The sequence below is a fragment of the Argiope bruennichi genome, chromosome 2 (genome assembly GCF_947563725.1).
Source record: "Argiope bruennichi chromosome 2, qqArgBrue1.1, whole genome shotgun sequence".
NCBI classification, from domain to species: domain Eukaryota; kingdom Metazoa; phylum Arthropoda; class Arachnida; order Araneae; family Araneidae; genus Argiope; species Argiope bruennichi.
Window position 1 is genome coordinate 132472410 of NC_079152.1, and position 16445 is coordinate 132488854.

The 16445-nt window shown below is 27.6% G+C and overlaps 1 protein-coding gene across 1 annotated transcript in view; it reads right to left on the reverse strand.

The window, feature by feature from the left end:
* The window catches only part of LOC129962431 (uncharacterized), a 32202-nt gene extending 17595 nt beyond the window's left edge, over positions 1-14607 (reverse strand). Inside the window, exons 1-3 of the mRNA XM_056076202.1 lie at positions 14552-14607; positions 8163-8219; positions 7358-7432 (exon numbers count right to left, since the gene is read on the reverse strand). Of these exons, the coding sequence (XP_055932177.1) occupies positions 7358-7402 (45 nt within the window). The 5' untranslated portion in view covers positions 7403-7432; positions 8163-8219; positions 14552-14607. The remainder of the gene's footprint in view (positions 1-7357; positions 7433-8162; positions 8220-14551) is intronic.
* Between the last annotated feature and the right edge of the window lie 1838 nt (positions 14608-16445).

The following is a 16445-nucleotide window of genomic DNA, read 5'->3' on the forward strand; positions in this document are numbered from 1 at the left end:
GAAAATTTTAAGCTATCGATTGTAATTCTTTGTGGTTCCCGCTTTTTAAAAACACAAAGCTAACGTATTAAAGGTAAATAATGATTGTAGTCTCCCAGCGCCATCTATTAAGTCATCTAATATGCAAGGATAGTCCTATTTTTATTTTACATAAAGTAATAATCCCAAACCATACCTTGTTTAATAAGAAAGTTGACATTACAGTAATTTTTCGGAAATTCATTTTTAATTACATTTTTAATGAGTTTATTTGATGCATCAATATAGGAATTTTTGTTATTGCTAACCCTTTTGATCCTGCTAGCTTGTGAGAAAATTAGAGTTTTGAAAATTTTAGAGTTTAGATTCGATTGATAGTTACATAGTTTTGTAATTTTAAAGTTGAATTCATCCCTTTTATCGTATATACCAACTATTGTTTTATCATTAGCAATTTCGATTTTTAAACCCAGGAAGGTAGCGTCAAGTTGATTTTTATTTGGTTTTGTTAGAATTAAATCTTTTGGGTACCAATTGGTAACAATATTAGTATTGTCGAAGTTAATCATAAGCAGGTCATCAATATACCTCCACCTGTTTATTAAATTATATTTAATTATTTTATTCTCATAGTAATGTAGGAAAATATTAGCTAAAGCACTTTATAATGTTGTTCCCATTGGAATGCCCTTTACTTGTTTATAAAAATTGATTCCATTAAACACGTAATTTTCAGTAATATTAAAATTACATAACTCTAGCCAGTTATTTTATCTCTAGCCAGTTAGTTATTTTAAAAATAAATAAAACCGATTGTTACTGTAATAAAGAAAACTTTAAAGATTTTATAGATGTTGAGAAATGTCATATTATTACAGGTAATTTAAAAATTATTGAATCCAGAGGAAAGAGGAACTGAATTTAGATTAAGAGAACAAATAAACGATAATGAAATTTTAATTTCTATTGGTAAATATTTGGAAATTTTTTTTGCTAAATTATCTAGAAAATACCATTGGCCTGCGAAAGGTTTTGGAGAATGGAAAGTGAGAATTTTAGAGGAAATAAAAATAAAAATGAATACTGATATTAACAGATCTAAAGAACGCGGGATTTATTTTAGCAAAACATTAAAAAACGAAATAAAAAAATTTAAAAAAAAACTTGTTATTACAGTCATAGATAAATCAGCAAATAATTTCTATTTAATTTGTAATATTATAAAGAACTTTTTATTATAAAGAATATTATTATAAAGAACTTTTAATTAATGAATATAACTCTAATGAAACTTATATTTTAAGAACACCGGGAAAAAGGAATTAGATAAAAGAATACTAGCTTTCGCAACAAAAAAAAAAAAAAAAAAAAAAAAAAAACCTCAAATTAAGACTTACTCTTTAAACTATCCTTATTTATTCCCAACAGTTAAATTTTATAAAAACCATTAAAATTCAGATTCGTGACTTGTAGCACTGGCAGTTATAATTACTATATAACTTTAAATATTTAAGAATTAATTAGAAGAAGAATTTAAGAATTAAGAGCTTTAAATATTTAAAAATTATCCTGGAAAAATCAAAGATGAAGACAATTTTATAATTTCTAGTAACAAATAAGTACTAGATTTTCTTAAAGATAACAACATTAATAAAATTAATACTTATGATTTCGAAAATTTATACACCCATCTACCTCATGAAAAATTAATAGTTGTCTGTAGTGTTCTATATGACGAATATTTAAATGAAGATGTTATTCCTAAAAATAACTAGCTTGAGTTATGTAATTTTAATATTACTGAAAATTACGTTTTTAATGGTATTAATTTTTATAAAAAAGCAAAGGGCATTCCAATGGGAACAGCTTTCTCAAGTGCTATAGCTAATATTTTCCTACATTACTATGAGAAAAAAAATAATTTAATATAATTCAATAAACGGGTGGAGGTATATTGTTGACCTGCTTTTGATTAACTTCGACAATACTAATATTGTTACCAATTGCTACCCAAAAGATTTAATTCTAACAAAAACAAATAAAAATCAACTTGAGGCTACGTTCCTGGATTTAAAAATCGAAATTGCTAATGATAAAGCAATTGTTGGTATCTACGATAAAAGGAATGAATTCAACTTTAAAATAACAAAACTTTGAAATTATCATTCTAATCTAAACTCTAAAATTTTAAAAAATCTAATTTTTTCACAAGTTAACAGCATCAAAAGGGTTTGCAATAACAAAAATTCCTATACTGATGTATCAAATAAACTCATTAAAAATTTAATGAAAAATGAATTTCCGAAAAATTACTGTAACGTCAACTTTTTAATTAAACAAGGTATGGTTTGGGATTTATCCTTTACCAAAAATAAAAATAGAACTTTCCTTGCATATTAGATCACTCAATAGATGGCGCTGGGAGACTACAATCATTATTTACCTTTAATACGTTAGCTTTGTGTTTTTAAAAAACAGGAATCAAAAGCGATACCTTAAAATTTCCTTGCTTGCTGCTGGTATGCACTTTCCTTTTTGTTTTACTTTAGTGGTTTAAGTGTTTTAAGTGTTTATTGTTATTTTGTTATTGTATTTTTACTTGTTCGTGGTTATTTTCTTCTAATTTGTTGTTTTGTATTGTCCTTTCTGTTAAAATGGTATATCTCTTAGGCCTAATTTCAGTAGATTTTCGGGTCACGACGAATCATTATTAGACTTTTTGTCTGCATTCCCTCACAGAAAAAATCCCTTTTTTTGAATCCCTGCCTGAGTGTGACACTTGAAAATGTCTTCAGGCGGGATTCTTTTTTTATTTGGTTTATTTGATTTTCCTATTAACTTGATTTTAATACTTTTATATATATATATATATATATATATATATATATATATATATATATATTCAATTACATTCTATCGAATGGCAACGATCGAATGTAAACAAACTATCATATGAATTTCAAACTGCTTACTATTTTATTTATTTTAGTTTTTAGATACATTGAATTCAATACTTTGAACGGCAAAAGCATTATTAGAAATGCTCTGAAGAAATTTCACCGTCTCGCCAAAATTCAGTTCGGTCAGAGGAAAGAAGATATGCTGAAATCGAGAAACATACTTCAAACAGTAAATTTAATAGAGCTCAAAATGCTTTACCATCGACAGATAGGTAATCGCTATGACGTGCAACAGAAATTGATGTTCGTATCTTTGAAAACAATTATTTTACGAAAAAAATAATCATTCTATTATCATTCAAAAATCATTCTATTATCTTTTATAAATGAAAAATTCCATTTCCTACAATTTTTCGAAAAAAGTTTAATTATATTTTAAATTCAGTTTCTTACGGTATGCGTAACAGTGTTTGTAAATGTAATGGTGAAATTCAAACGCATCCATTAACTCCGTAGTAAAATTTCATCTACATTTTATTCCTAATAATCTACATTTTTTTCAGTAAACTGAAATTCAATTGAATTCATGTTTTGTAATTTTATCAAATAACTGGTGAAATTTTAAAAAAAACCCTCCAATATACGCCATATTAATCCATTAACAGCATAAAACGCCAATAATTTAGACGAACAAAGTGGTCGTCAAAGCCAACTGGTTTAATAAAAACAACCAACGCGTTTGTGCATAATTGCGCTTGGCAAGGATCTACTGCGTGTATTTTAAATTAACGAAGTGAGTTTTATTTGGAAGTGACCTCGTAATTTTAAAACTTGGTCGAATGATTCACAAAATAGTTTCAATGGCCATCAGCAAATTATTTCCGCAACTTCTATGTCATACCAACGGAAAGAATTGGCGAGCACTAGACCTTCATCCTTCACCTATATTAATGAGTATTGTTCCAGAATCTTCTACCATTGAATCATAATTCCCAAAGGTCAGCCATTGAGACATCGCTAGTTGGATGAAAAGAGTATATTCTTTAAATGCCTCGCGATTTTACGTTTATGTTTAATCTGAAACATCGAGTGAATAAATTCCATTATACACCTCACTAAAAAATGGTTTTAAATTCTATCATTTTGGCTTGAATGGTTTTACAATGAAAATTTTTCGATGTGCCTTCCCATTGTTAAGGCAATACTTGATCCTCACTTCAGAAAAAGGAGGAGGAAATGATAAGTACGTGGGTAAAAGTGGACGCCACTCACTAGGATGGATATTTCTTTTCTTTGAATGATGGAATGGTGCCGAAGTCATCGCGTATATTGTAAGCATCGATCTTTGAAATGAAATATTTATTAAAATTAATATTATCAAATTCTTTGCCTAGAATTTAATTCAAGTTTAAAAAAATTAATGATAAAGTTTTTAATAAGGAAGATGTTTTTTAATAAGGAGTCCATTCATCGTGTTAGTTTAAATTATATATATATATATATATATATACTAGTTGACATGGCAAACGTTGTTCTGCCTTATAAATTATTTCTATTGTTCTATTGAATATTTTGGTTGTTAACGAATATATTGTAAGTGTGTAGGGATGAGATCTATGACATATATATATATATATATATATATATATATATATATATATATATATATATATATATATATATATATATATATATATATATATATATATATATATATATTCATATATTCGAGGAGTAGTCATCACTAAATATTTTTGCATTTTGTCGTCTAATGAATATATTCATGCATTTTTACTGCATGCCAACATTGTATTTACGAACAATAATTTTAACCCATTAACCGCTGGTGTTGCGTTGACGCAACGGCCAATATAAATAAATATAAAAAAATAACGATTAAGCAAATTTTTGAAAAAATTACAGTTTTATGTTCAAGAATAGTGCTACTAACAAATCAGTGAAAAAACTGTCTTTAATAAATTATTTTACACCTAATAATTGATGTTTTACTTTAAGCATTTTTTTTTGTTCAAATTTCCAAACTCAGTTTTTCTTAGAAAAAATTAAAATTAAAAACAAATTGGGGTTTGGCTGTGAAATACATTAGTCAAGGTCACTCTTTGTCAGTACATTCCCCAAATCAGGTGTTTCTGTGGGGAAGGAGGGGAAAGTAAAAACTGGTGTTGCGTTCGCGCAACGTTAGCGGAAAGTGGGTAAACTGTTATCCTTCTTGAAAGATTTCATTTCAGTACTGTGCGTCTTATTGGTAGCAACTTTTTTATCCTCTGTGGTTTAAAATGCGTAGAACAAGATATCTTACGTTAGAAGAAGTTTTGGAAAAAAATTTCGAACAAAATTCCGATGACGAAGATGCAGATGAGAACGATATTGTTGTCGTACCTCCAGAAACAGCAGATGCTAGTGATGAAGATGAAGGTAAGGAAAATATTTTAAATAACGATAATGAAGTTTTACCTAGAGATACTAAAGGGGAAGTTGAAGTTCATGTAAAGAAGTTAGATCCCCCCAAAAGTTCTGCTATAAAAACAAAAAATAACGGAAAAAGGAAGAATTGCGATAGACAAGAAAGGAACCAATTGATAGGCCTCAGCCAAAAAAGGAAGAAAAAGCTTCAATTGATAGTGTGAAACAAGTCATGGAAGATAAAACTAGTGCAGATATTTTCAATTTTTTTTTTTTTTTTTCAATATGAAGAAAATAAAAATATACTTGTTGTTCGGTGGAACGACAACTCTGTTGTGAGAATAGTATCAACGTTTGGAAAAATTGAACCACTAAAAAATGTTTCTCGATACTCTAAAAATCAGAAGAAGAAAATATTAGTAGCCCAACCTCACTGCATTGAGCAATATAATCACAAAATAGATGGTGTAGATTTGCGAGACAATTTTGTTTCAATACAGAATTAGGGTCCGTGGCAAAAGATGGTGGTGGCCGATATTTTCAAATTCCATCGATGTTGCACTAACAAATGCTTGGAGAATATCAAGATTTTCTGAAGAAGTAAGAAAAAAGTCACTGTTGTATTTTAGACGAGATGTTGTGCTTCATCTGTTACAGACGCCCTTGGATAGTTAGATAAATAAGAAACAGTCAGCCACAGGACGTCCGAGCAAATTCAGCCTTACAAAACCAATATCCGAAGGACATTTTATTGTTAAGTCTACAGAAGTAGAAGACTACGTTGCAAGTATTGCCTCAGTATCGCTACAATCTTTGTGGAATTGCTTTACACCACTATTGTAGTGAAGCATATCATACTTGAAATTTATATCACCTTATTCTTACATAATAAGCTTGTCAACTACATTTATTCGTTAATTTTTAATAAATAAAAATTTTCAAAGAAGTGTTTTGATTATTTTATACCCTTTAATAAGCTCACAAAAATTTCTAGTTTTTAAAACGTGAAGAAAATGCGGCGTAGTGCTCGGTGATAACGATCAACATTCGTACTTCTTTTCCGCTGACGTTCGCCAACGCAGCACCCTATATTTTTAAAGATAAGTGCAATTTCCTTATTTTTACATTAAATTACTATTATAAGTGGTCAAAATAATAACTTGTATTGTTTGCATCGAAAACAAATAATGATTTTGAGTTTTGGCGTTTAATGGGTTAATAAAGATTTTAATCGCTTGCAATTTTTAGAACGATTTATCGTTATAATGCAATTAATATATAATTACTAGGAAAGAATGTTATATTTTTGGAATGCCTTTATTTAACCAAAATTTGACTATAAGAGAATTACAAATTAATATAATAAGATTACATAGTAAATTGCATATATTAATTCACCGCATTTTTACGTTATAGTTTTTTGATTCTTGTGAAAACCCAGACCATCAGCCGATCAATTTTTTTTATCAAGAAGGCACAAAATCTGATAAACACCTGAAATTTAAATGCTGAAACTCTGAACCAAATTTCACTGCCATAAGCTGTTATGCTTTTGAATTAACGCGTTTATGAGCAGTAAAATACTTAATGAAATAGATAGACAATCTCTCGACAGATTTCATTCCAAATTTAATACATTTACATTTAATATAGTAAATGTTTGTTCGAAATATTGTTGATCTAACTTTCTTCAGTTTGTAGTTAAAGCGTTAGTTTATCATCTGTCATCCTGACAAGCAGATTTCCTCTGAATGGAGCTTTTTCAAAATTTGATAAGTTTCTACATCTTAGGTGTGAAACACATTTTTCAAATTTCATCCTTCAAGTTCAAAGAGAGTTTGAGTTGTCAATTTCACACACAAAAGAATAAATATCATGGTAATAAGAAATTGGTCTTTCGGCTCTAGAAGATCTGAAACATGGAGACTCGTCAAAATCTCAAATTTGAATTTTTTGGAGCTCACAATATTGTGCATTTCCTATTCAAGAAAGTAAAAATGGAAATAGCTTCAGAGAAAGATTATAATGAATTTAGGAATAATTCAGACTCTTACCTGAGCTATTTGGAGGGTTTCTGGAGAACCGGAGCAACATCTCATATCCCATTCATTTATTGTCAATAAGTAAAGCTGAAATGGAAAAAAAAAGATTAAAGCAGGCAGAGGTCTTAAAAATGCTTAAATATGTTAAATAGATTATTATCGTGTCTCAAATGTTATATTCTCATATCTTCCAATGTGTCGCTGTATGTTTTCACGCATATGGTCGCAATACTTTTTCCTTTTTTCCTCTCACGTGCAATGATATAACTGTGTTTTCTTAATGAAAATTGATGAAGTAGTTGATTTTATTCTGATAGTTTACATTCAGTGGAAATATTTGTATGTTGCAAAATACATCCCAGTTTTTTTCTGGATGTTAAATGCATTACTTTAAAACCAATAGTTGACAACCAAAGGAAACAAAAACGGATCATTAGTGATGAAATCGATACAAATTAGCATTGTCGAGTGTGGGTGGTTGGACATCCAAAATATATAATTAAAATTTCCATTACTCCATTTCTACAACACCAATTACAATGCACATTTCATGAATGCAGGGAAAGGATAACAGAGGCGGGAATCCAAGGGTTTGAATTGAAGCTAGCTTGGCTCTGTTGTTTTACTAGCCTAAATGATGGACTAATATGCTAGAAATAAGCGGTATGCGACCATTCTACAAACTTGGTGTGAAGTGATCGTGATCACATTCCTTAAGTCTTCATAATTTATAAGCATTGGCTATGCATTTTGTTTAAACTAGACTTTAAACAATGTGAAAACCATGAAAAAAATTGAAATTAATTTTGAAACTTACGGTTAGCTGTGAAAAAGTCGTATATGGTACCAGCGAACATGATGCCGAAAAGCGATTCTGCAAAAAAGAAAAATAATTGATCAAAACAGCATGAAATAAGACATACTGAATCATTAACATTAATTCAGGTATGAAATAACACAGAAATGCTTAAAAATTGTAATCATACGAACAAAAATTTCTCTTGTATTTTAAATCAAGAAAATTATCTAAGGCAGAAGTTGATTATTTCTTTTAAAACCCTTTTAAATTTTTTAAAAAAATCATTCAATGTAAAGTAACAAATTTGTACGATAGAATCATTTTGAGAAATTTGTGCGTTTTCCAAAGACAAAAGAAACTTGCAACGTAATGAATATTAATATATGTATGAAAAAAATTGGCAATATATAATCTGTATTAAATGGGCACCAATCTGATTGAAAAGCATTTGGCATTTTTAAGTAAAGTCTAACAATGCTGTGTATGATAAGAGGCAACGTATTTTCCACACTTAAATGTTTTTTCCATTAAAAAGTCCTTGTGTAATAGAAGAAAAAGTCTATATATATATATATAAAATATTTAAATGTATTATTTTTATATATTTTTATTTATGATATATAATATTTAAATTTTAATAAAATAACTAGAAAATTAATTCTACTTACTTAATTTTACCGTAACTTTAGGTGATCATAGAATTTGGCTATTTAAAAATTGCATTTCAGTGACTTATCTCCATATAATATGGAAGACGAAGGATAACTTTAAATTAATTATTAATTTATATATGCAGTTGAACCTTTACACATCCAAAGTTCCGTGATGAAGCATTAACAGCCATAAACCTTCATAAGAATAAGTTAATTCTGCAATCAGTGGATTGTCTTGTCTTTTGTGATTGTGTGTGAAATTCCCATGCAGGTGGATTACAGAACATACGCACATCCGAAAACATTCATAACAGTGGTTTGCATACTTTCCATATATCCGTAACTGCTTTACTTGACGAATTTTTGTCAAATGTCTCTTTCAATGAACACTGATTTCCGTGATAATTGGCAACGAAAGGCTTCATTTCTCCTGAAATAAAACACCTAAACGATTTATGGTGTTCTCGTTAGAAAGCCGACGGTATGGACAAGTGTTTGGTGTATGTGACAAATTGTAGCTTGTACTTTATTTTTGGAATTCAGAATTAAATATTTTGGCAACTTTTAAATTTTGAATTTCGCTAACGTTTCTGTACTTATTATTGGGCTGTTAATCCGTATATTTTCATTAAACTGGTGATATCTTAAAGGATTTTAGTGATTCTTTCAGAATATGTACCTACTTTGCGTGAGGATGTATCCCCAAATTTTTTATAACTTATTTATTAGCTATAACTTGTAAACTGTTATAGATGGAACTGCTGGAGATGGGACAGGGTTATTATAGTTTTTGATAATTCCCATGGGCTTTTCTGTACGCTCTTTCGTTTGTCAGAATTGATCAAACTCATCCTGTAGACTTATTCAATTATACTCAGATTTTTCATTTTTACTAAATAGTACGATGAAATTCATTTTTTTACTCATATTAAGCTGCCTAAAAAGTCAATAATCTGGTTGAACAACCTGATTGTCACTTCTGGTAAATTTATTCAATTTTTGTAAGTTTCAGGTTGTTAATATTTTGTTAAAAGTATTCACGTAAGAATTTCAAGAATCCTTAAATTTCAATGGGCAGAGTTTAATTTTAAGACTGTCGATACACTTTTAAAATCTAAAATCTGAATTCTGAAAACAATGGAATCTAAATATTAAAAGTAATACAACATAACTTCTTAAACATTTTTAAGACAACGTTATATGCACAGCCATTCCATTAACCTTCAATGCAAAACCAAATGGAGATTCGTGACAAACAGATCTAGAGAACAAGGGAGTTCTTACTTAATGTCTCTGAGCTGATTATAAAAATAGTGAAGAAAGTAATATGATGTGTGCGGCAGGCGGTCTCATCATTAACTAGTGCTATTTGCGCTCGTATTGTAAATATACAGGAACTTACTTTACTTTTGCAGGAAAAATTAGCGGGAATTTAGAAATGCTATAGAGAATGCCTACTAATTGTCGATGATTAAGAGATATTTTAGAAAATGCAATCCCAGTTTACCTCGCTTATATTTACATTATAAAAAAGCGAAAAAATTCTTTAAAGTTGTAATTAAAGCGAAAAATATTAAAAGTAATTAATTGCAAAAAAGCGAAAAAAACTTTTAAAGTTGTATTTATTAATTTAATGTATTTATTAATCAGACCACATAATCTAAATGTAAGATTCCTGCCCTTTGTTATTTAAAATAAAATTCTACATGCATCTCTTAGGGATTAGAAATATGAATTGTTTTCAAATACGCTTTATTAAAAGAAAATGATAGATTTTAATTAAAATCTTTGAAATTAATTAGCAGAAAGATATCATACTAAAGTAATAATTACTAATAATAATCACACACAAATCATATTGCCTTTTAATTAAAATAAAACTTATAACAGAAGATTTTTCTTATAGATTTTTTTTTAAATTTGAAATATAATTTGTATTACATTTCAGTTTTGTTTTCATTTATTAAATAAATTACTAACAATCTATTGTTATTGTTATTTCAATTAGTCACAAATTGTTCATTTTACTCTCCTATAGATGATTTTGCTTTCTGAAAAATATTACAATCTGCGAGGAGAAAATGCAATAGTATTTTGCTTTGACGTAATGATTTAAACTAAAATGAAATTTTAGGATCTAATTTTATTCAGATCTTTTACAACTTTCAGAACAATTTCAATTCTCAAATTAATTCTTTTAGGAATTACCATTTGTTAAAAATTTTAAAAAATCAATCTTTCTATTACATCTTTAATAGTGGCAAAATATTTGAATGAAAGATTTGATTAAACAATAAAATAGGTTTGAATTAAATTCCAGCAATTGGAGGCAATTTAAAAATTACATATTGGGTTTAAAATGATTTAAAATATATTATTAAAGAGAAAATTGTACATAAAAGGTTATAAAATGCTTTATAATTTATTTTTCAATTAAATGTATTTGTATTGGAGTGAAATGTACATGCAGAGAGAAATTAAAATAATTTCAAGAAAAATTAGTATCTTTTTTAAAACGTTTTAATTATACGAAAAATAAAAAACAGCAGAAAAATACAATACTATAAATATATTTCACATAAAATATTTGATTTTAATAAGACCTCGTCAAATTACAAAGAATAAATGAGTGATAACGAATTTGCTAGATGTTTAAAAAAGCAGTTTTCGCTAAAAAAATTGATCCTGATTTTAAACTGATTAATAGGTGACAGTGAATACTAAATCAGAAGAAAGTTTTGCTTAGATGAAGTTCTTTTTAAAATTTTAAGTTATGATTTAAGAATGAAACCGTATTATCGATTATCTGAGGAAATGCACGTATCAACATTTTTTTTATATTACATTCGCATTCACTTGCTAATTTCTGCTGTTAGATGACTACTTCCCATCGGAACTGTGATTTTTGTATTCTTTTGAATAATGTCAGTAATATTACGAAGACATCAACATGATTTAAATGGCAATTTTAATGCTGTTCCATACAAAGGGTTAAACAGGTTCGGCATTATAACCATATATATACTATATCGATATATATATATTATCAATTAGCAACAATCAAATGTAAAAAGATCCTCTTACGAACGTTTCAACTAATTCATTGAACATTTTTTCAGCTGAGCTTAATACAACGATTTGCGTAACAAATTAATGGAACTGAAAAATATTATTAGAAATATTTCGGAAAAAGGGTTCGCTTGTTTAAAATTAAAAAAAAATCAAGAATCAATCTATCTTCAAACAGAAAATTTAATCCAGGGCGAAATTAGGTTTAACTATTGCCCGGCAAATAATCGCTATGTTTTATTGTAATCGTAATCGCTTATCGTTAAATCAAGAAATTCTGTATTTCACAGAATGTGGTATTTCATGAAATATCTAAATTTCTATGAAATAAATTATAATGAGTTACTTTATGAAAAAAACTAAGAATTCTCTGAAATTACTGAATTATGTGCCTTTACGGTGACATATGCACAAATTTGGTAAGATTTAAAATCAATGTAGGTTTTCTAGCTGAGCACATCAAAATCGCGTCAATCTTAAAAACACTCGCCAAATGTTTACTCTCTTGGAAGACTACCAATTTTTTTTAGTTTTTAGCGATTGCATTTGGCAAGAAATCGCCAAACACAAATCAGATTTGGGAACAATACATTGAATTTAAGTCTTAAACCATATTTAAATTTGGTTATATTAAATTTTCTTTAACAAAATATAGAATATAATATAACCAAATTATTTGTTAAACGATATTTTAAGCACAATAACTTGTAATAGACGTAATCCATTTCATTCATATATTTCATTAAATAACATGATGAAATTTTAGTTGAATACATTCTATGTAAATAGTTAAATATCCTAAAAAGGAAGCATTTTGGACGAACAAACTGGTTGTCAAAGGTAGTTAGTACTTTAAAATACTTCACTCTTACAATATTTATTCAGCTAGAAATTTTAGGAAAACATTCAATTCCCGAACTCACATTCCAACCCATTCCCTCCCTTTTTCAAACTCCCTCATATAAAAATTTGCAAATTTTCTACAGTATTTTTCTTCTCATAACCCACTCTTTTACTTTTAAAAAATTGAAATCAATTGAATACCATTTAAAAATATTTGCTGCCCTTCCTCATAAATGAAAGCAAATCAGATTCATTTCAATGGCTTTGTATGCTATTGGATTTGAAATTTACATTTCCACTGCAAGATGAAATGGCGAATACGAAATATCTTCTTTCATTCCTAAACACACCTTTAATTGGCTTTTTGTAAAATTGTTTGGAAGTTTCTATTTACAAAGTATTTTTATTAAATTATTTACTGTCAAAATGAATTTGGGATTCATTTCTCACAATTAAATTATTAGTTCTGAAAATTCGTAGTGTGGCACCAAAAATATTATAATTTTAAAATATCAAAAATAATGCAAAAAATTATTATTTTAATGCAAGTGCTATTCCTTCAAACCAGAAAATGTAAATTATTGTGACATTGCACGTAAGAATATTATAAATCCAGAACAATCTTTAATTTCACATTTAAAAGATTTTACATTTTGCATTTCAGGGGAAGATTCGATTTCTTTCTGATCAACAGTTGTACGAAACCCCTCGAAAAATTTTTCTAACTTTATCTCTAAAATAATTTAACAAAATATTAAGGAAAGAAAAAAAAGAAAAGAAAGTTTTCATTCTGAGGACAACATGTTAACGTTTCGCTACTTTCAAGCAGCGTAAGGACTATTAATCTTTCATTAAAATGCATGATTGATAATATTTGAAAAGTATTTGTTCTTAAAGGCTTCTGAGTAACTTTTTTTTAGTTAAAAAAATAATATCAAAAACAATGCATGCATAATTATGACATTAAAGTTACGATTTCAATGACATTAAGGGGACAGTGGAATTTGAAATGAACGAAAGCAAAAATGGACGAAAACGTGCAATTTTGTTTTTATTTCATCACAAAAATATATGTTTAAATTCAACTAAAATAGTATTATAAAATATATTGTTCTATAAAATAAACATTTGAAGGGTTAAGAAAAAAAAGTACACCTTAATTAATTTTTTCAAAATGATATTTTAATTAGATTTAAATATTCCATGTGTCCAATGAAATGAAATTGATAATAAAGATTTCGTTCAAACATTAAAAGAAAATGGTGTATGCATCTTATGTTTCGAGTTTTTTTAGCTCGTTAAAAGTCAATTTTAGTTCAGAAAATCATAAAATTCCTATGAAAATTCTGTAAGTGTAAATAATTTTTTTTCTAAAATAGTAGCAATCAATTGGAATTACAAAATCATACTTAGATTTGTTCCAAATAAATTTATATTGGATAATAATAAAAAAAATAACAGAAATATTAAATCGCCTGGAATTTTTTGAAATTTTTAAAAATTATATATTTTTTTAATTTTTTTAAAAAATAATATATTTTGTTTTAAAATCTTTTTAAGAAATATAACGTATTTATACTTTAATGCATATGCATATAAAATTTCTTAACTCTGATTGAATAATTCCGAAAAGTGTCTAATAAAGGCCACTGTCTCCTTGAGAAATTTGAATTGATTTTAAATTTTATGATATAACTTAACTTTTCATTATAGAAATTCATTGAGAAAAAAAGGAAAACAGAATAAAAACATAATTCCTAGAGCACATGCACAGTTCAAAAAGTAGCATGAAATCGCTGACTTTTCGCAATTCTTTGAAAATGATAGGTAATAATGTCCTACCTGTGATAAAGCGATACCGCCGACAATCTAAGAATAAAATGTTGCAAGCGCATTTTACTTTAACATACATATTACACGTTCATGGGATAATAAATTGAAATTCAGTCGAAAAATTGAATATGCGAATATGCATGGATTTGTCTGAGCATTCATTCCTACTTAGAATAAATTTTCAGAACTGAAACATTATTAGCATTTTAAATTTTTCATGGTGAAAGAGAGAGAATTTTAACCAGCTATTTTTTGCGATAATAATATGAATATTATATATCTTATCTTCTATTCCAGAGTGGTTATCATTTTAAAGACATATTTAAAGACATATTTGAAGTACAACTTGTTTGAATGATATCAATGTTGAAAATCAATTATTAGTGTTTGTCAAATGGTATATATATATATATATATATATATATATATATATATATTCAGGGCGTATAAAAATTTTAATCGCGGCTTTTATTCCTTAAATATTGATTATAGACCTATACTGTAAATTGCAAAGTTGCGTAAAAAAAGGTGAAAAATTTTATGAAATCAATTAAATTTTCAGGGGATTAAATTTCAAAAAATGCAAAATTTAAATCTTTATATGGACACCGTACAGAAAAATTCCCAGTGAGTAAAATGTGCCCCATCTTTTAATAATGTCATGTAAAAAATTTCAGAATTTTTATCTTGAAAACTCTAAAAGGCATGTTAAAACAAAGTTGGTGAAGGGTCAATCACAAATTAAAATGCAAATATTTACAGCTACAGTGCAGATGACGCGACGCAGGAATGCATTCTAAGGAAATAAAATATGCTTCATATCTTCAGTTTTAAACACACATTTTAAAATCCATGCTTTTTGAAAAAATACTTTGAAATTTTATATCATGAATTACAAAATATAACTTAAAAGTACCACAGTCAATGAACTTGTAAAAAAAACTTATGTAATCTTTCCTTTAAGTAATTATTTGTACAAATTTCTAATACTTTTGAACCAATAAATAGAAAAATTAATATTTATTTATTCAAACATTACTTTCTTTGTCAATTTGTGTACGACCCCTAAAACACGAACATCCGACTTGATTTTTCCTTTTTGCGAACTCATATCCAGGTATCGAAAAGTGGTTTAAGTCAGCATTTATGTAGTTTCATATCTTTCAGACTGTTTGTGATAAATTGCTGAAATTTTATACATGACCTTATTAGAGGATGGGGAACATTTTACTTACTAGGAATTTTTTTTACGGGATCCATATAAAAATTTAAATTTGTATTTTTTAAAGTTTAATCCTTGGAAAATTTTAATCGATTTCATAACATTTTGCATCTTTTTTTGCGCAACTTTGTAATTTACAGTATATGTCAGTGATCAATATTTAAGGAATAAATGCCGCGGTCAAGGTTTTTGAGAGACCCTGTATATATATATATATATATATATATATATATATATATATATATATATATATATATATAATGTAAAACACATATTTTTGAGTAATTCCTAGTCCAAACTTCCCTTGTATTCCATCAGAGGAGGCATAATTATGTACAATAGCGAACTGAAGAAGAGAGCAGAAGCGAGCGAAATGTATTCCCAGTGATTATAGAAATTCCTATCAGTGTGAGATTCTGATATTGATTTCTTTATACGTTCGATTTATGTAAGGGGAATGTAGGTATGTTTTAAAAGAATTCGGTGTGTTTTTAAAGAATGGGATCTATGACAGAAAAAGGAATGGAGCGGTGTAGATTATGGTCGCCGATAAAAACACCAACCATTCATTTTCTCAGTATAATGTATTTCATTAACGTAACGAACCTACACATTGTTTGATCTCTTAAAATTTAAGCGTAAAGTGAAGAAAATTAATATTTTTTTCTTAAAGTATAAAAA